Below are 21,300 nucleotides of genomic sequence, written 5' to 3'. Positions count from 1 at the left end.
AATCTTTTGGGTTGTCCATATAGACTATCATGTCATCTGCGAAGAGTGAAAGTTTGACCTCCTCCTGGCCGATTTGGAATGCCTTTTATTTCTTTGTGTTGTCTGATTGCAGAGGCTAAGACTTCCAGTACTATGTTGCATAACAGTGGTGAGAGTGGACAACCCTGTCTTGTTCCTGACCTTGGGAGTAAAGCTCTCAGTTTTCCCCATTGAGAATGATATTAGCATTGGGTCATTCATATATGGCTTTTATGATCTCGAGGTATGCTCTTCTATCCCTGCTTTCTTGAGGGTTTTTATCAAGAAAGGATGCTGTATTTTGTCAAATCCTTTCCCTGCATCTATTGAGAAGATCCTATGGTTCTCGTCCTTTCTTTTATTGATGTGATGAATCACATTAATTGTTTTGCAGATATTGAACTAGCCCTGCATCCCAGGTATAAATCCCACTTGGTCGTGGTGAATAATTTTTGTAATGTATTGTTGGATCCGGTTGGCTAATATCTTGTTGAGGATTTTTGCATCCATGTTCATCAGGGAGATTGGTCTATAGTTCTCCTTTTTAGTGGGGTCTCTGTCTGGTTTTGGATCAAGGTAATGCTGGCTTCATAGAAAGAGTTTGGAAGTTTTCCTTCCATTTCTATTTTTTGGAACAGTTTCAAGAGAATAGGTGTTAACTCTTCCTTAAATATTTGGTAGAATTCCCCTGGAAACCATCCGGCCCTGGACTGTTGTTTTTGGCAGATTTTTGATTACTCATTCAATTTCCATACTGATTATGGGTCTGGTCAAGTTTTCTCTTTCTTCCTGTTTCACTTTTGGTAGTGTATATGTTTCTAGGAATTTGTCCATTTCATCCAGATTGCCCTTTTTATTGGCATATAATTGCTCATAATATTCTCTTATTATTGTTCTTATTTCTGCTGTGTTGGTTGTGATCTCTTCTCTTTCATTCTTGATTATATTTATTTGGGTCCTTTCCTTTTTGATCAAACTGGCTAGTGGTTTATAAATTTTGTTAATTCTTTCAAAGAACCAGCTTCTTGTTTCATTGATCTGTTCCACTGTTTTGTTTTGTTTTGTTTTGTTTTGTTTTGTTTTTTTTGGTTTCGATAGCATTAATTTCTGCTCTAATCTTTATTATTGCCTGTCTTCTGCTGGTTTTGGATTTTATTTGCTGTTCTTTTTCCAGCTCCTTAAGGCATAAGTTAGGTAGTGTGTCTGAGATCTTTCTTCCTTCTTTAGGAAGGCCTGGATTGCTATATACTTTCCTCTTATGACTGCCTTTGCTGAGTCCCAGAGGTTTTGGGTTGTGGTGTTATCATTTTCATTGACTTCCATATACTTTTTAATTTCCTCTTTAACTGCTTGGGTGGCCCATTCATTCTTTAGTAGGATATTCTTCAGTCTCCAAGTATTTGTTACCTTTCCAAATTTGTTCTTGTGGTTGATTTTGAGTTTCATAGCGTTGTGGTCTGAAAATATGCATGGTATGATCTCGACCTCTTTGTACTTAGGGCTGATTTGTGTCCCAGTATATGGTCTATTCTGGAGAACGTTCCCTGTGCACTGGAGAAGAATGTATACTCTGCGGTTTCAGGGTGAAATATTCTGAATATATCTGTTAAGTCCATCTGGACCAGTGTGTCATTCCAAGCCATTGTTTCCCTGTGGACTTTTTTGATTAGGTGATCTATACATTGTTGTGAGTGGGGTGTTGAAGTCTCTTACTCTTATGGTATTACTATCAATGAGTTTCTTTATGTTTGTAATTAATTGATTTATATATTTCGGTGCTTGCACATTTGGCACCTAAATGTTTACAATTGTTAGGTCTTCTTGGTGGATAGACCCCTTGATCATGATATAATGCCCTTCTGCATCTCTTGATACAGTCTTTATTTTAAAGTCTAGATTGTCTGATATAAGTATGGCTACTCCAGCTTTCTTTTGTTGACCATTAGCATAATAGATGGTTCTCCATCCCCTTATTTTCAGTCTGAAGGTGTCTTTATGTCTGAAGTGGGTCTCTTGTAAACAGCATCTAAATGGATCTTGTTTTCTTATCCATTCTTTTACCCTATGTCCTTGATTGGAGCATTGAGTCCATTGACATTTAGAGTAAGTACTGAAAGATAGGAATTTATTGTGTAATGATGCTTGGAGTTGGAGTTTCTGGTGGTGTTCTATGGTCCTTTCTAATCTTTGTTGCTTTTGATATATATATATATATATAAATTTTTCAATCTTTTCTCCCCTCAGGGAGTCCCCCTTAAAATTTCTTGCAGGGCTGGTTTAGTGGTCAGAAACTCCTTTACTTATTGTTTGTCTGGGAAACTTTTTATCTTTCCTGTTTTGAATGACAGCCTTTCTGGATAAAGAATTCTTGGCTGCATATTTTTCTGATTCAGCACATTGAATATATCCTGCCACTCATTTCTGGCCTGCCAAGTTTCTGTGGATAGGTTAGCTGCAAACCTGATCTGTCTTGCCTTGTAGGTTAGGGACTTTTTTTTCCCTTGTTGCTTTCATGATTCTCCCCTTGCCCGAGTATTTTGTGAATTTGACTATGATATGCCTTGTTGATGGTCAGTTTTTGTTGAATCTAATGGGGGTCCACTGTGCTTCCTGTTTTGATGTCTGTGTCTTTCTCCAGGTTAGGAAAGTTTTCCGCTATGATTTGCTCACATAACCCTTCTACCCCTATTTCTCTCTCTTCCTCCTCTGGGACCCCTATGATTCTGATGTTCCTTTTTAATAAGTCACTGATTTCTCTAATTCTTAAATCATGCTCTTTTGCCTTAATCTCCCTCTTTTTTTCTGCTTCATTATTCTCTATAAGTTTGTCCTCTATATCATTGATTCTCTGTTCTGCCTCATCCATCCTTGCTGCCATGGCATCCATCTGTGATTGCAGCTCAGGTATAGCATTTTTTTTATTTCATTCTATTTTTTACTTCTTTTGTCTCCACAGAAAGAGATTCTAATCTGTTTTCAACTCCAGCTAGTGTTCTTATTATTGTGATTCTAGATTCTGGTTCAGACATCTTGCTTGTATCTGTGTGGTTGAATCCCTGGCTGTCGTTTCTTTGTGCTCTCTCTTTTGGGGTGAATTCCTTCGTTTTGTCATTTTGAAGGGAGAAAAGGAATTAATGAGGTACAAAAATTAAAATTATGAAATTAAAATTTAAAAAAATGAAAATTAAATACTTAAAAACACATGCACACACACAAATTGAAGAAATCATGCTAGGTCCTAGGTGTGTTTTGGTCTGGGTGTTGAAAGTGGGTTTACAGATTAGAGAAAAAAATGGAAGAGGTGGGGTAAGGAAATCAGAATTAAAAAAAAAGGAATACACTGAAATAGACTAGAAGATGATGGGAGTAAAATAGAGTTTGAAAAATGTACACAAAAGTAAAGAATGTAGTAGAAAAAATTCAGAAAAATATTTTTAATAAAAGTAGAAATGATTTTTTTCTCTTTCTCTATTCAAGAAAAGAAATGAAAAAGAGAAAAAAGAGGAATGTAAAAAAAGGAAATCTTTTGAAAATTTGAAAAAGTGAATGCAGTGTAGTAGACTAAAATAAAATGATGGAAGTAAAATAGAATTTGAGAAAATTCACATAAAAGCAAAAAAATTAGTAAGAAAAAAGTAAAGAAAAATATTTTTAATAGAAATTGAAAGTAAAAATGAAGTTTTTCTCTTTCTGCATTCAAGAAAAAGAAAGGAAACGAAAAAGAGAAAAAAGAAAAAGAAATCATTTGAAAATTTGAAAAGGTGAATACACTGTAGTAGACTAAAATAAAATGATGGAAGTCAAATAGAATTGGATAAAATTTACACAGAAGTAGAAAATATAGTAAAAAAAATTAAAAATATTTTCAATAAAAATTGAAAAATAAAAATGAATTTTTTCTCTTTCTGTATTCAAGAAAAAGAAAAGTAGTGTAAAGGTGAAAAAAAAGTAGGAAAATTGAAAAGATGGACCTGCTAACAGATTGAAATGGCACTGAAATTACCTCATTTTCCCCTAGAAGTCAGAGTATGTAGCGCTTTATAGTCCATAAACTATGTAGGCTGTGAGACTTGTGATTTTGAAGAGCGAGGTTGGCCCAGTTGGGCAGGGTCAGTGTAATGGCTCTGTTTTCCACTAGATGGCGCTGCTAACCTACTGGGGTGGATTGTTGTGGTGCTTGTAGGTGCGTATGCGCATGCGTGGGAGCATTGAAAATGGCATCACCCAGCTAGCCAGTCTCTAGCATCGGAACTCTGTTCTCCCAGATCAGCAATTGTGCACTGGCCCTCTGTCTTCAGCTCTCCTCCACTCTCTCCTTTTTCACTTTCCATGACCGGGCCCCAGGCAGTACCTCTCTCTTGAGTTTTGTCTCAGATGCAGCTGTTTTCCCCGGCCCCTTACTTCTGAAGGACTGTGGCTTTAACCCCTTCCGCCCCTCTGCGGGAGGGTCTCACCGAGCAGTGGCCAAATGAGCAAGGGCCGAATGTCGGCTACACCCAGGAACGCTTGCTGGACCCTGCTGCTGCTGGTGCCCCGAGACTATGGCCAAGTGCCAGGCCGCCCCAGAAGAGTTCATGAGATAGTGTAGCAGCAGCTTTTCAGGGATTATGGAAAACCACAACACACATCTGACACCAGACTTCACCCTTAATGACTTTGTTCAAGCAGCAGTGAATGTGGTCATTCTCTGGGGTCTGCTGGGACCAGGATGCCTCACAGTCTCTACCAAATGTCCTTCCAGCAGTGGAACCGCTTTTCCCCGTGTAGCCCGAGAACCTCCCGGACCCCACTCTGCTCCTGGGTATTTGCCCTTCCCACCAGAGCATCGCCAGTTATCGAGCTGCGGAGTTGTAGCCTTTGCACTCCTCTTGTTTACAGTCTTGACAGAATTTAAACCCTCTGCTTTCTCCTTTCTCCCTTTTTAGTTTAGTCTCTGTGGCTGTTTCCAATTTTCCACTTTTTGTCCAGCTGTTTTTTGTGTGTGTGTGGGCTGCTTTTCCTGTATTCCCCCCCTGCAGTCTCCATCCTTTCTCCGCCCACAAAAGCACCTCCCTGCCCTCTGCGGCTTCTCGCTCCCCAAGTTCACTCCTCTGCACTGTGTACCTGCTGAATTCTGTGGTTCAGGTTGTGCAAATTGTTGTGTTAATCCTCCACAATCAGTTTTCTAGGTGTGTAGGATGGTTTAGTGTTGGTCTGGCTGTAGTTCATGGACGTGAGGGAAACAAAAAACTTCGATGCTGTTCCGCCATCTTGGCTCCTCTTCTCTCATGAAATCCTCTTCTTTCCTTCTTTTGAAAAGGTGTTACGACTTCCCCTAAGAGACACAGGTGGAGTAGGACTGAGTATACCTAAAAGTATACAACTAAATATTAATTGCCATGCAACTTGGATAGGAAAGATGGGGTGAAGAGAGATAATCGTCCTAGAAACTAGGCTAAGTCAAGGCAGAGGCACATTAAAGATACAATCTTCCTTTCCCCGAGTTAAGGAATTGTCCTCTTTTTGACTGGAGAAAACAGATCTTTCTAACATTAATCCCTGAGAAAATGTATCATGCAGCCCCCTGTGTACACAATGTGGACGATGTCCTAGCAGTAGGGCTCATGACGACACTTGCCCTCTTTGGCCTCACAGACGTGGTTTACTGGAGAGACGTCAGTGATGGTTGTCCAGTGTTAGTACCATTCCAATACTGCCAGTTCGAACACCATCTTCCACCAGCAGACCCAGTGAAGCCAGCCTCCTTCCTCCCTTACTGTGCAATGGAACATTCTTCCTGGGGCTCTGATGGAGATACTTGGACCCATCCAGTATCAGAGGTGGAAGTGATATATGCTTTTGCTTTCCTTTCTGCTTTCCATGCAATGGCCTACTCACATCATCTGGGCATGACGTCTTCCTAGAGATTCTGGAAATCCCAAGTTGGTATTGAGAGACCTTGCATGTCTCACTAAGGAGATAAATCTTTAGGGGTGGAGGGAGAAAAGTGAAATAAAGGATACTTGGGAACTGAACCATCTGGAACTTGGGAAAGGAAAGGATAAAAGCAACCCCCCAGCTGGAACCAGGGGAGAAATACTAGGGCAACTGCTTGAGGAAGATGCCTAAACACACCTCATGTCAGGAAGTGACAGACCAGCTATTTTTGTTGTAAGTAAACAGAGGATATTTTGAACACATTTAACCTGGAACAATCTTTCTCAGAGGTAATTTAGTATTATACATCAACTGAACCAGTGATTTTGCTTCTAGTAATTTACTTAAGAAGATAATTATTGATGGCCACAAAGATTTAGCTATACAGATGTCCATCACAGCCTGGTTTCCAATTGCAAGGGGGAAAAAAAAAGAAGTTCAAAACCACAAAACCCCCAAATTTTAATGACACAAAAAGATATATTATCAACCGAAAAAAAAAAAAAAAGACTATCAAAGAGCAGGCACAGTCATCCTATTTATTATACAAACATGCACATATATAGGCATGGAAGTTCTAGAAGAGGTCAACAGTCTTAGTAACTGCAAGATGGGATCATGAAGTGTTTTTCTCATTTTCCAAATCTTTGCAGTAAACAAATATTGCTTTTATGATGTGAAATAGTTTATTTTTAAGTTTAAAAAATCTTACTCCTTTTTTAGTCTTCATAAAGATCAAACTGGGTGACTGATCCATAGTGACCTTCTCCCAATCTTTATTTACTCCTTTGGTGGATTCTCTGAATGTCTCTTTATCATTTCAGTGAGAACAGGAAACTAACTCTGGTTCAACACAGACTCAACAAACCAAGAGCCCAGGAAATGACAAGGAGGACCCCTACCTTGGCCAGACAAATAATTCCACACAGAGACCAGCAAAGAGCAAACAGTGGGATTTCCGTGGCAGGGGAGCATCACCATCCTAAAAGTTCAGATACTTTCCCACCTGATGGTGAAAGAAAAGGATCACTAGAACATTTTTCCTTTTCTTTTTTTTAAAGTAGGCTCCATGCCCAGTGTGAGGCTTAAACTCCCGACCCTCAGAACAAGAGTCAGATACTCGATTGACTGAACTAGCCAGGCACCCCATGGGAACATTTTAAAACCTGCCAGATCCTTGACCTTCTGTGTTTGATTAATTAGGTCAACCCAACTTATGAAATAAATAGGATAAATCCTATCAATATCCACAGATATTTTTCCTAGGCCTGTCCACCCATTAAGACGGGTCCTATGCACCTTACTACCCATGAGATGGAGAGAAAATTGGGATATTGTGTATAAAAAGGTGTGAGAGTTCTCTGTTCAATTAAATTTTGAATCAATGCCTTTTTTTTTTTAAAGTTGATTCAGCAGTTTTAGTTGGTCTGACCTCTTTGATATTCTGGAAACTCAGGATTTTTTTTTTTTTTTTTTTTTTTTTTTTTTTTTTTTTTTAGGTCTCATACTGTTTTACTGCCTGGAGCTACTTGCAGGTCCAATCAATATCTATTAGTCAAGCTTAAGACCTTTGCTCAGTTCCAAACAATCATTTTGGAGCTAGCTGAGAGGGTAATATGATTGTCTTGACCTGTACCTGGAGTGAAAGGGCAGAAGGTCTCATCCTCCCCAAACCCTCAATGTTTTTCCCCTTTGAGGATGGTGAAGAAAGCCTTGCCAGTGGAGCAGTTTCACTCCATTCTAAATAGGAGGGGCCTCCACCAAAGTTCCACGGTCTGGTAGCAAGAGACCCCCACACTCATGCCCAGCTCATCCTCTCACACTGACTTCCATGGTAGAAACTACCCCCCAGAGAAGTTGTCTAAATTCTATCTACAGGTACAGCAAACAGGCACAGGGCTCCTCTCTCCCCACAGTGGAAAAGAGGGCTAACTCAGTGATTTCCATCAGATGTTTAGCAAACTCGGGTGCCTGGAAGCTGGGGCTCTGTCCAGAATGCATGACTTGGAGTCCAGAGGTGACCTTCAGTTCTTGTCCCAGCTCAGCCATTCACTAGGTATTTGACTTGGAAATGCTACATAATCTTTGAGTCTCAATTTCCTCATGTATATAGTAGAGGTGATAACAGTTACCTGGCAGGGTGGTTGAGGATTAAACAAGAGACCATGTAAAACATCTGACGCTCAGTGAGTGTTCAATAAATGTCCTATAGTTCTGACTGCTAACCTTCAAGGCATAAAGGGAAGGGGTCCAGATATGGCCCAAGAGGGAGGATTCACTGATTAATATGTCAACCCCTAGGAATCTGCTGGTGTAACTTCACCCTACATCCAACACCCTCCATCTCCACATCAGCTTCTCTGGAGTTGTTCTAAAGCTCTCAGCCATGAAAACGGAAGAGAGTCTTGATCTATCCCAATTTGCAGAAAAAGAAAGTATGTTTATGCATAAAATTCTCTCCATTTTCAATATTTCCTCTCAGTAACTTTTTCAAAGCTTTTTATACTTGCCACAGGTGCAGGACAAGTGAAATAAACAAAGTAGAAAATATTGGCAACAACAATAATAAACTGAAAAATTCAGACAAGCTAAGATTGACAGCTTGTTTCACTTGTGATTTTTTTTTTTTTTAATCAGAGGTGAGGTACTAAAGTCACACATTTCTGAAACAATTCAACACATGTGTATGAGGCTAAATCACAGTTCACAACAGAGGAAACCAACTATATCAATATAGTAGATTCTCTTTAAAGAAAGTCATGAATCTCAGTTTGCGGTGTGGAAGGGTACAGGGAAATCGGACACCTGATTTTAGCACAAGCTCTGCCAGCCACTTGTTTAGTGAGGCCCTAACCAAGTCCTAGACTTCTCAGTCTGCTTATTTTCTCAGTCATACAAGATGGATGATATCTAACATGTATATATATTCTTGCAAGATGTTAAAGCATTTTCCCAGGGCGGTACTCTCATAAGAACATAAAAACACCTTGAAATATAAAGCACCACACACATATAAAACGTCCCTATTATTACATTTTCATAAATATTTCTCCGATGTAAATGGCTCCCAAATAACTGGCCTGGGTACCACAAATGACTTGCCCCCCCTATACATCATGTTGTTTTAGGCCAGTGGTTCTGAACTTTGTACACTGGTACTGGAGAGCTTTAAAAAATACTGGTGCCTGGGGCTGAGCCCCACAGAGTCTAAGAACATTGGACTGGGGTTCTCCAAGCCCCCTGTGTGGTTCTAACGTGCAGTCAGGGATAAGGAGCACTGTGTTAGGTGAAGGTGAGACCGGCCTTTGTAAACCACTGTGAGAATTACCTGTGCCTGAGGAGCTCTCTTCCGGGGTCCAGTTGGGTCCAGTTGGGTGGGCAGCTCAAGGGCTCCTGGGCCACAGCACTTTTAGCCTCTCTTTTTATGGGAAGTGGAGTTGAACAAAGGGCTTTGGATCATTAAATCACAACCTTTTCCCCCAAGGTAGAGCTGTGCTTATCAGTTACTGGCTAGAGGAGTGAACCATGCAAGCAGGGAAGAGATACTCCCTGTTGTAATTGTACAGGTAGAAAAAGGTTCGAGTTGTTATGGAACATCTTTTCCTGTTTCCTTCCTTTTTATCACTTTTCTTTCTCCTTTGCTTACTTCCTCAGTTTTGATTCATGTTTTCCTCAACACGCATTTTCCTCTGTGGACCCTGTCGCCTTGGTTCTCATTCATAGATATTTTGGCGGCAGGCTGGCTGTCACTAGCAGCTTGTGAAACGCTCTGCTGGCGGAGGGGAAGGGCGCCCTTCTTCCAGGCCTGGCACTCCTCCACGAGGCAGTCCACACTTGAGTGTTTCTGCACTTCGCAGAACAAGATGGACTGCCAGCCAAGGCTCTGATGCCATCTCTGCTTTATCACGCCATTTTAGATGAGGAAATGGATGTTGGCTGCCCAAGAGAGGCATTTATTATTGTTCCTTCTGACACAGTCCCTTTTACATCGTCATCCTTGCATCTTTGTCAGGACCTCTGTGATGGAGTATTTGGTTAGTTCCTTCTCAAGGCACATTTGAGGCACTGCCACAACTTGGCATCTTATCCTTTTTCTTTAAAAACAATGAACTTTCTAGGGGCGTCTGGGTGGCTCAGTCGGTTGAGTGTCCAACTTTGGGTCAGGTCATGATGTTATGGTTCTCGAATTTGAGCACCGCCTCGGGCTCTGTGCTGACAGCTCAGAGCCTGGAGCCTGCTTCAGAGTCTGTGTCTCCCTCTTTCTCTGCCCCTCCCCACTCATACTCCCTCTCTCTCTCAAAAATGAACATTAAAAAAAAATTTTTTTAAAAAAGATGCTTTATGATTAAAATTTTTTTTTAGAAAACCAAAACAATGAACTTTCTAGATGCCCTAGCACATACTCTGGTGCTTATATGAAGTCCACTTTTGGAGGATCAAGGGCACAACTGTCACTTTCACTCTTCCAGTCAAATGGCAGGAGAGAACAACTCTGTGTCTCCCATGCCAAGAAGATGTTTTAGCCAGCTGAGATAAAATCATTTATTTGCTTTTATGGTGTTATGGGTTGCATTCGTCGAAATTAATTTGGCTTGTCTAACCTGAACAGGTCACCTCATTAGTCTAAAAAGTGAAAAGCAATGTGTGAGGTGGGCTTCTGTAAGTTCTGTGGAAACAACATTTAAAAGCAGAAAACAAAATGATGAAATGGAGGCTGGCAACCTGCACTCAGGACTCTGGCTATTTTCTGGAGGAGATGATGACACTTTAATTGGGTTCTCTTATTTCAGGGAGTCCTAGGCAGTTGCTAGAGGCAGAATCTGGACGGCAGGCAGCATTTGTTTTGTGAGGCACGCTTGGGGAGACCACTGCCATTTCTGGGGCCAAGCTCCCACCTGCTCTGCCAGCAATTATTACTGGAAGCTGGCAGATGAGGTATTACAGCTCATACAGCAGTAAAGCTGGAAACTGAAGGAGAAATGTGGATTGTTACAAGAGTCAACTTGGTAGAAAATTCCTGAAGGCGGAAGAAACTTTATCCATCATTAGTCAAGTGAAGAATTGCTTCCCATCTAGAAAACAGGTAGCCCCAAAGTGACACATCTGATTATAAAGCTCCTGGAGACGTTTGCCCAAGGGGGCCTCACAGCACAGTGACCTACCTCTGTCTCTCTGTATTTAAATGCCCTCTTTTGGCTCAGCAAGACTGAAATCAGCAACATGCCCTTCCTCATCACTAAAGGGCTCCACTGCAAAACTATTCATAAAAACGAGATAAACAGTTGAAGTCCATTCTCCCTGCCATCCTTCCTGCAAGAGGAGGGGAGAGCTTCGAAGTACCGGCCTCAGGAGACACAGGCAGTTTTGGGCAATTTAGAGTAATAACAAGAGAAAGAAACCAGCCACGGAAAAGCAAACAACAGAGTGCTGCTGGAAGACCTCACACGGGAGGCTAGACCATGTTGCAAGGCGGGACGGCACCAGCAGCTGTGGTGGTGTATTTCCACTCTGACAAGGAGGAGGAGTGATACAGACACTTAAAGAAAGGCATTCACGTGAACATCCGTCCCAGAGGCCCAAACACCAGGCCAGATTGCGTCCGCAATCCAAACGCTGCTCTTTCTCCCACAGTGGGTCTTACCGTGGTGCGGCTGACACCGTTCTCTGTGGGCAGTGACTTAGGACCAAGGTCCGGTCTCGCTGCAAAAAGGAGAGGCTCTCATTTTGACAGATGTTATTTTTTTCTCAAATAGACATTCTTTGGATTACTCAAACAGATGTTGCTGAGCATAAAACAGTGCTCTTACACAGGCTGGTGGAACTTCTCCTGTAGTATCAGGAACCCTGAATGGCTGCTTTAACTAGCGTGTGTCATAATGCTTCACACTAAAAACACCCCCCCCCTCCACCCCCGCCAACCCAAACCCCATAGTTGTGTATGTATTTCATCCTATATTCTCAGATGCACTCAGATTCCATTCACAAATTCACCTTTGGAAATAAGCTGTAAAAGTCATCCTTCTATTCCGTCCCTTGTGAAAAGCTGAAAAGCAGGTCTGTATCTCAGCTTTAAAGGTTACTGAAAGCACAATTTATTGACTTTGAAAAACTTAATCTCCTTGCAAATTATATCCTTACATCTGCTGTGGGTAAGAAGTGCTTTCATTGACATTTTAGTGCTTGTGACAGCTTGTCACCGTCCACTTTTCACCCCATGCCAGGGCCCACTGTGGAGACGAGATCAATCGGCATTAACGTTTCAGCTTCAGCTACTCCAGTAAGTAAGGTGAGGGTCCTGGAGGGAAGGACAACCAGTGCCCAGTGTAACTCTTAAAGTGGATATGCTTGACCGGCTGGACTTCCCCAAGCCTCCCAATTTTATAAGATTCAGCGCTTACTCATCTTATAACTAATAGCTAGTACCAACAAAGGCTGGAACCAATGTCTAATTTGAATGAAAGTTAGTTATAAAAAGTTCCCAAAACAAATCTAAAATAGGAAATCAAGTTCAAGCCCAAATTAGGAGCCGAGCGCGTTCGGCTGCTGAGAACCGAACTGCCTCCGCACCTGAGCAGTGGCGGTTACTGTGGAGGAGGCGGCCCCTTATTGCCTGGACTCCACACAGTGAGGTGAGCAGTGTCCAGACCATGTGCTTATCCATAATAGGCTAAGTTCCATTTTCCTCGAGCTGAACATTTGATGATAGGCACTGTAGCCATAGTGACCCACGATTCTTAGCAAATTCCCTGTCTTCCTTAGTGTTGGACCAGGCAGACCCTGGCTTATGTATTCCATAGCTGTAGAGAAGGCTTCCTCCTTACCACCTGGGTCAGTAGAACACATCTTGGGTTACTTCTGGGCTACTGAAAAAGTCCGCAGGAATGGGCCCCAGATCCTCTTTGATTGCTGCAAGGCCCTGGCAGTGGGGAGTAGGAGGTGTACGAAGGTGGGGGATGTAAGTGGATGCTTTGCTCCCGGACTCTAGAAGGTAGGGTTCACACTCATGACCCTAAAAGGTGATCAGAAATTTTCTCCTTTAAACTCAAATGCAGATCCAAAGACTAAAGACTCTACAGACAAATGGTGGTGGGTCTAGGGCCGGCTTTCTAGTGCAAAGGGCTCCCTGCCTTCTTCAAAACACTGTATGTCCTGGGCAAATGACTGCTGAATGGCTCCTTGCTCTCCTGTCCACCTGGTTATCTTCAGACGCTAGGATTCCTTTCTCTCCACCTCTGCAGATGCTTTATATGGAAACAAGGTTTTTATGTTTTCCCAGCGATAATTGTTCATTTGTCTTGCAAGGTAACAGCTGCTTCCCATTGGTTTATCAGCAAATTTCACGCATCTCTAAGTTCATTAAAATCTTTTGATCAAATGCAACTAAAGTAGTTAAGACATACAGTATGCCGAATTTCAAAGTAAAGCGTAAGTAAGCATAGTATGGGGACATACCTAATAGTTATGATTTCATGTGCTATTTTTGAATGTACACATTCACATCCATTTTAGAGTCTGTTTGAACAGTTCTATGGTAAAACCTGTTGAGATTTTAAAAATAGGATTGAATTCTTTACAATATTAAGTCTCCCCATTCATAACCATGATAATCCCCTCCATTATTTGTCTTCTTTTATGTCCTTCAATAAAGTTTTAACTTCTCCAATAAGACTCCAGCACATTTGTAAGGCTTTTTCCTAGGTAAGCTTTAAAAAAAAATTGCTATTGGAATAGTAGCCATTTCCCCCCACCCCATAAAATTTCTCAATATTGCTATGTTTACATATTAATCTTTACAGTCACCTTGCTGAACTGCCTTCGTTTTTTTTTTTTTTTAATGTTTTTATTTATTTTTGAGACTGAGCAGGGGAGGGGCAGAGAGTGAGGGAGACACAGAATCTGAAGCAGGCTTCAGGCTCTGAGCTATCAGCACAGAGCCCGACGTGGGGCTCGAACTCACGGACTGTGAGATCATGACCCGAACTGAAGTTGGACACTTAACCGACTAAGCCACCCAGGCGCCCTCCTTCGTTGTTTCTAATGACTTGTCAGTTGATTGTCTTACAGGTGGATATTTCTTCCAATCTTCTCACTTCCTAATATTTATATCATTACTTTTTCTTGTCTTAGTAACTGTACTGACAAAGACTTCCGAGAACACTGTTGAACAGCAGTAGTAAAGATTATCTATCCTTGTTTGATCTGACAAGAATGTGTCTAATATTTTACCCTTGAATATGTTTGAGATAATCTTTTAAGTCCAGGAATTTCCAGTTTGATAAGTAATTTTTTGAATAAAAAATGGTATGGTGACCAAGACTTATTCCAGTTTAAAACAATTCCTCTTGAGGAACTCATGATTAAAGAGTAATATGTAAAAAGATCAATGCTGTTTTACTTTGGTATCCAGGCAGCTCAGAGTCAAACTGAGTCCAATGATTTTGCATGTCATAGTCTGCTCATCTGTATCATATGGTTACCATTCTTTCCCAACTCCCGACTGAATACTGATTTATGTTATCCTAGGTGTTTTTCCCTCACTTACTCTTTTATTTTCTATTTATTTTTATTCATTTTGAGACAGCACGCACGCACACACATGAGCCGGAGGTGGGGGGAGGGAGAGGGAGAGGGAGACAGAGAGAGAGAGAGAGAGAGAGAGAGAGAGAGAGAGAGAAAGCCCAAGTGGCTTGATGCAGGGCTTGAACCATGAACCAGATCATGACCTGAGCTGAAACCAAGAGTTGGATGCTTAACCAACTCAGCCACCCAGGTGCCCCAACTATTTTATTGTATGGATTTTCTGTCAATTGCAACAAATCTTACTGGAATTAGGTGAAGAATAATGAAAAATTTAAAAAAGATGTGACTATATTTGGATTTGAAATCAAAAATGAGAGAAATGAAATATCAGCAAAAAAAAAAAAAATACTGTTGGACCTTTCAAATACAAATCCATTAGTTATTAGGAAATTATATGGTGATCTAACAGTATGATTAATGTCTCTTGGGTTGCTGTATGAATCAAGTCTCAGAAAATATCCTGAGTTAAAAGTTAGATCCTGTGGGTCCTCAGGAATCTGGGTTCAGAGGAAATCCAGTAGTTCAATAAGGACTGCTTATACTTGCATTGTTAAGCTTGATTATTTGACATAATGTAGCCATTAGCAAACACGTTTTAATTTCATACAATGAAAAAACCCAGGGGACATTAATATTTTTAAAAATAGGTGATTCATAAGTTTGTTGAATGTACAACCCCAGGCCACTTCAAATCCTTCTGGGAAAGCAAGGAAGAATGATTAAAATATAATTTAAATAAAAATCTTACTTCCTTTCTCTGTTTAGAAAGTGTAAGTTTCAAGTTCACCCTGAAAGTGTAAGTTTGCCACTGTTCCACATCCACCCCTTCAGAAAGACAGAAATATCTTTAACAAAAGAGGCTGAATTCATAAGCATCTTAAGATAACTTTAGAATAGGTAGTAAAAAAGGATGAAGCTCACAAATCACAAAAGACTTTGCTCGTATGCAAACGGCTGGTCCATCAACATCTGGCATATCCAGTCTATTTAACTGATTTATCTAATGTGGTAATTTTTTTAAAACAAAATTTAGTTTGGGGGATGGAATGATGTATTTATGCCCTTGACAAAGATGACAAGTGTGGTACTGTGATTAAGAAAGGAAAATATATTTCCTGGTTATATATTGCTCTGGCTCATCAAAGCTCATAAAATACAGGAGGTTCTGCCATGTCCACGGAGGTTAGGAGAATATAATAGAAGGTGCACTAGGCTGACACACATTTTCATCATACAAATCTTCTGGTAGTTCTTCTTCATCTCCATCAGGAAAATATGTAGGGAATGGTAGATTTTTACAGAAGTCCTTATATACAGGCAGTGTAGAATCTCTGATCTGGAAGGAGGGGGACGACAAAGACCTTATTAATAAGTAGTACCAGTTAAGTTACTTAAAGATAGTATGTTTTAATTATTAATAAACAATATCTATTCCTACATTTTCTAATGTGAATAACACAACTGTTACATAAAGTGAAAGGAACTCAATGTATTCTTTTTATTCCAATAAACTTAATCCAATGACAGAAATACAACCTTCCTCAAGTCAGTCATCTGCCTTCTAAATTACTCTGATAATTACATATCTTACTCATAACTTACAAATCTCTAGAATTGCCCAGGAGGATAAATTATATTTTAAAATTACTACTTAGGTATCAACTATATCCAAACTATGTGCCTAAAAGTTATTACCATCTACTTCTTAATTATTGATCTTATTTTATTATTATATATTTTTATTATTTTATTTTCTACCATAGATTCTTTTGAGTTGAGGTTTTAAAAAAGAATTTACCTAGTATTTTTGTTAGTCTTACATCAAAGGGCACATAACCAAAAATACCAAGTTTTATTAAGGAAATAAGCTTACATTTAACAAGTACCATTATCACTGAGAAGAGACGGACAAAATAATATTTAGCAAAAAACAATCATTCCATAAGTCTTTATACTAGTTTTATTAGCTCTTTCTAATCTAAAAATATTCTAATTATATCTGTAAATTCATAAACCAAGAAACAGTTCAGATGTTGGTATGATCTAAAATGTTGGGTTTTATTTTTGGAAAACATTACTGGTTCTTTAAAGCTTCTGAGTCATTCTACAGCTTTCATTCAGTGAGAAATTAAAAAAAAAATTACATGTAATTATACACACAGAGTAAAACACGGCATAATCATTTTGGCAATAAGAAACGAATAATTTGGTTGAAATAAGTACACAGCTGCTAGGAACAGCTATGTACAGAAACACATCTATTTTAATCTCTCTCATTAAAATTGTTCCAAGGAATTTTCAGTTAGTTGCTCAGAAGAAAATAAACTCATTTAATTTTTTCTTTCCAAGTCACTAATCTTGGGTTGAACTTGAACTTAGGGCGGGGGGGGGGGGGGGGAGTCATATTCTTACTGATTTAAACTGTTTCAGAATTTAGAATGGAGAATAAAACCCAAGCAAATAAACAACCAAACCAACAACAGCAAAACTTTCTGTGCTAATTTGATAATTGTGCAAATTTAGTCATAAATGATCTAAACAGCAAATTCTCAGTTGCTTTTACATTTTGATAGATCTATCATACTTGAACATTTCAGAGAACACTACTTATATATTCTAACTATAAATGTTACAGTACTATAATTCATTGATTGGAAACATGAGTGACATTTTATTTAAATCTCTTTTGTCTTGGTGGCTCTAAAGCTGAGGGGCAGAGTTTGCATCCCATCTTTAACAAATGTGTAAGACTCAACAGTATGTATTTTTGTGCACTTAATCTAACCTCTGGCTTCATTATTTCCCCACCTTCACCAAAACTCTCTCAACTCTCTGGCTCATTCTTTTTATATTTCTGTATATTGGCAAGGCAGTTCAAATCCTCTGAGGAAAGATGAGGGGTAGGACACACACACAAACAGGAAATCTAGAAAACACTTAAATGATAAATTAGGCTACAGGAATGAGCACACACAAATAATAGTTAATAATATACATCACATAATGCTGTAAACATATTCTTTAGGCTTTTTTTAAATACGTTTAGTGAATCTAGACAACAACAAAAAATGCTTAAATTAATTAAACAGGTTGGTCATCCCTAAGACCATCTTTACTAACTTTAGCATTAAAAAGTTACTGGCAGGGGCGCCTGGGTGGTTCAGTCGGTTGGGCGTCCGACTTCAGCTCAGGTCATGATCTTGCAGTCCGTGAGTTCAAGCCCTGCGTCAGGCTCTGGGCTGATGGCTCAGAGCCTGGAGCCTGCTTCGGATTCTGTGTCTCCCTCTCTCTCTGCCCCTCCCCCATTCATGCTCTGTCTCTCTCTGTCTCAAAAATAAATAAAACGTTAAAAAAATTAAAAAAAAAAAAGTTACTGGCAGCCCTGTACTCTGGGGGTGGGGTGCAAAAGTTCCTGTGGGATGAGAGAATGCTGAAGAGGCTGCCTGTCCACTAGGAGGCGCCTCAATCTCCATGGGCAAAGGGGCTCTTTTCACTTGCTATGGAATCACTGGGAAGTATAGAAAAAGTGGGATGACAGAAAAAGTTTTCAAAAAGTGGACCACACTTGTGTACTGCCACTTCTCTTAAAACACAAGCCCACAAAACACCCCCCAAGCCCACATCTTAATGTTTGGGACGGACATTTCTGTAAGGTTACAAAAGACTTGTTTAGACACTGTAGTTCGAAGATTGTTTTCTCAAGATGCGTTCTTTTTTTAATCAAAATATGTTTCTTGAAAATACATTCATTGGTATGTTAACATTTCTAAGTGGACTGTACATTCTTTGATGCTTGTTTCTTGAAATATACTTGGACTACCCTTCGGGAATTGCCTGTGGTCTACCTTCTGAATGTCTTCAGTAATGGCAAGCCATCATCCATTAACAGAGTTGAGTTTTTGGAGGCAATTTTTTGTTGAAGTAGGTGGAAGAGTAATAAATGTTGACTATAAACTGTTTATAACAACCAGTCAGAATATCACTGCACGTATTATGGTTTTTCAAGACAGCTGACCTATTCATCTATACTGGTGTCAAAGAAAATGCTGAGGTGTTCCACTTTCAGCTGGAAAGCAAGCCTTAGAACCATGTGTGCAGCAAAATGGGGAGAAAAGGAAGATCTGACAACATATAAAAATTCATCTGTTGTACAGTATAATTTTATTATGGAAAATAATTTAATTTCCCTCTTCTCTCTTTTATTAGGTTGTGATATTTGTAACATGTAATAAACCTGTAATGTGGAGGGGGTACATTTATTTATGAAGCCAAAATGTTATAGGAAGTACAATGCCAACTTGTCAGTCTCAACAACCTATCACTGTGTAAACAACCAGGTCATCTGGAGACTGGAAATCTACTTAAACCTGAAAACATGCAAAGTAAAAAAAAATACTTGCAACAATTCATAAGATGTATTTTTTCTTTAAGAAAAATAAGAACAATTCAGTCAAAAAGTGAACTACAGAAAGGGAATTTTAATTACTGTAGGATTAAAACAAGTGTTATACTTTATGCTAGTAATGGAACCTACTTTAAGAAATGAAAAGAATACACAGAGAAAGACCCAATGTGAAAAATCAGAGGTTGAAGTTTCAATCTATTTTCGTTGTTATTGTTGGAAAATTTCTGGGAATAAGCCGGTATTATTTCTACTACAAATTTATTTTCAGAATGGATGATTCAAAATCCCAAAGTGATTTCTTATATGTTGTTTTATGTTGGCCTAAATCCCAGGCGGAATATTTACTTTCTATTTTATTCGATAGAAATAAGTCTGTGAGAGTACAAGAATTTTCCCCCCAATTTATGCTATTATTTTTCTTTTACTTTGTTTTTGAGCATAAATATGAATGTGCATATTTTTAAAATACTAAAAGTATAATCATAACAATGCTAGTAACAATGAATCCCTCCTTAAAATGTTTACCTTTTACCACCTTTTTTTTTTTTTTGTTTAATGTTTATTTTTGAGAGAGACAGACTGTGAGCAGAGGAGGGGCAGAGAGAGGGAGACACAGAATCCGAAGCAGGCTCCAGGCTCTGAACTGTCAGCACAGTTGTGGGGCTTGAACCCACGAACCATGAGATCATGACCCAAGCCAAAGTTGGACACTTAACCAACTGAGCCACCCAGGTGCCCCTACCACCTTTCTTTAAAAAAAAAAAAAAGTAAAAGTTTTTTTTTTTTTTTTTTTAAGTAATCTCTACACCCAACGTGGGGCCTGAACTCACAATCCCAAGACCAAGAGTCACATACTCTTCGAATTGAGCCAGTCAAGTGCCCCTTTACCAAATGGTCTTGTTGACTCTCTCACTGAATTGCCATTTTGTGTATTTTCAGTTCTTATGTCAAAGTATTTTTAAAAAAAATTAGAAGTTCTTTTTTGGAAGGATATTGATATTTTAGCAACAGTTATCCTAATATCCTTTTTCTAGTTCTTTTAATATGAAATTTATTGTCAAATTGGTTTCCATACAACACCCAGGGCTCATCCCAACAGATGCCCTCCTCAATGCCCATCACCCACCCTCCTCTCCCTCCCACGCCCCATCAACCCTCAGTTTGTTCTCAGTTTTGTAGAGTATCTTATGGTTTGGCTCCCTCCCTTTTTTTTTCCCCTTCCCCTCCCTCATGGTCTTCTGTTAAGTTTCTCAGGATCCACATAAGAGTGAAAACATATGGTATCTGTCTTTCTTTGTATGACTTATTTCACTTAGCATAACACTCTCCAGTTCCATCCACGTTGCTACAAAGGGCCACATTTCATTCGTTCTCATTGCCACGTAGTATTCCACTGTATATATAAACCACAATTTCTTTATTCATCAGTTGATGGACATTTAGGCTCTTTCCATAATTTGGCTATTGTTGAAAGTGCTGCTATAAACATTGGGGTACAAGTGCCCCTGTGCATTTAGCACTCCTGTATCCCTTGGGTAAATTCCTAGCAGTGCTATTGCTGGGTCATAGGGTAGATCTATTTTTAGTTTTTTGAGGAACCTCCACACCGTTTTCCAGAGTGGCTGCACCAGTTTGCATTCCCACCAACAGTGCAAGAGGGTTCCCATTTCTCCACATCCTCGCCAGCATCTACAGTCTCCTGATTTGTTCATTTTAGCCACTCTGACTAGTATGAGGTGGCATCTCAGTGTGGTTTGATTTGTATTTCCCTGATGAGGAGTAACATTGAGCATCTTTTCACATGCCTGTTGGCCATCCGGATGTCTTCTTTAGAAAAGTGTCTATTCATGTTTTCTGCCCATTTCTTCACTGGATTATTTGTTTTTCGGGTGTGAAGTGTGGTGACTTCTTTATAGATTTTGGATACTAGCCCTTTGTCCGATAGGTCATTTGCAAATATCTTTTCCCATTCTGTCGGTCACCTTTTAGTTTTCTTGATTGTTTCCTTTGCAGTGCAGAAGCTTTTAATCTTCACGAAGTCCCAATAGTTCATTCTTGCTTTTAATTCCCTTGCCTTTGGAGATGTGTTGAGTAAGAAGTTTCTGCGGCTGAGGTCAAAGAGGTTTTTTTCCTGCTTTGTCCTCTAGGGTTTTGATGGTTTCCTGTCTCACATTCAGGTCCTTTATCCATTTTGAGTTTATTTTTGTGACTGGTGTAAGAAAGTGGTCTAGTTTCATTCTTCTGCATATTGCCGTCCAGTTCTCCCAGCACCATTTGTTAAAGAGACTGTCTTTTTTCCATTGGATATTCTTTCCTGTTTTGTCAAACATTACTTGGCCATACTTTTGTGGGTCCAATTCTGGAGTCTCTATTCTATTCCA

At 39.6% G+C, this 21,300-nt stretch overlaps 1 protein-coding gene and 1 long non-coding RNA gene across 2 annotated transcripts in view; one reads left to right on the top strand and one right to left on the bottom strand.

Annotated features, from left to right (window-relative positions):
- Positions 1–21,300, top strand: part of LOC122229953 — an 80,853-nt gene that overhangs the window by 44,441 nt on the left and 15,112 nt on the right. The gene's annotated exons all lie outside the window — the stretch shown is intronic.
- MRPL3 (mitochondrial ribosomal protein L3) overlaps positions 15,600–21,300 on the bottom strand; it is a 51,783-nt gene continuing 46,082 nt past the window's right edge. The window contains exon 10 of the mRNA XM_042955562.1: positions 15,600–15,850. Coding sequence (XP_042811496.1) covers positions 15,698–15,850 — 153 coding nt within the window. The 3' untranslated portion in view covers positions 15,600–15,697. The remainder of the gene's footprint in view (positions 15,851–21,300) is intronic.

This window comes from Panthera leo, chromosome C2 (genome assembly GCF_018350215.1).
Source record: "Panthera leo isolate Ple1 chromosome C2, P.leo_Ple1_pat1.1, whole genome shotgun sequence".
Taxonomy (NCBI): Eukaryota; Metazoa; Chordata; class Mammalia; order Carnivora; family Felidae; genus Panthera; species Panthera leo.
This window is presented reverse-complemented; position numbering and strand designations above follow the sequence as displayed.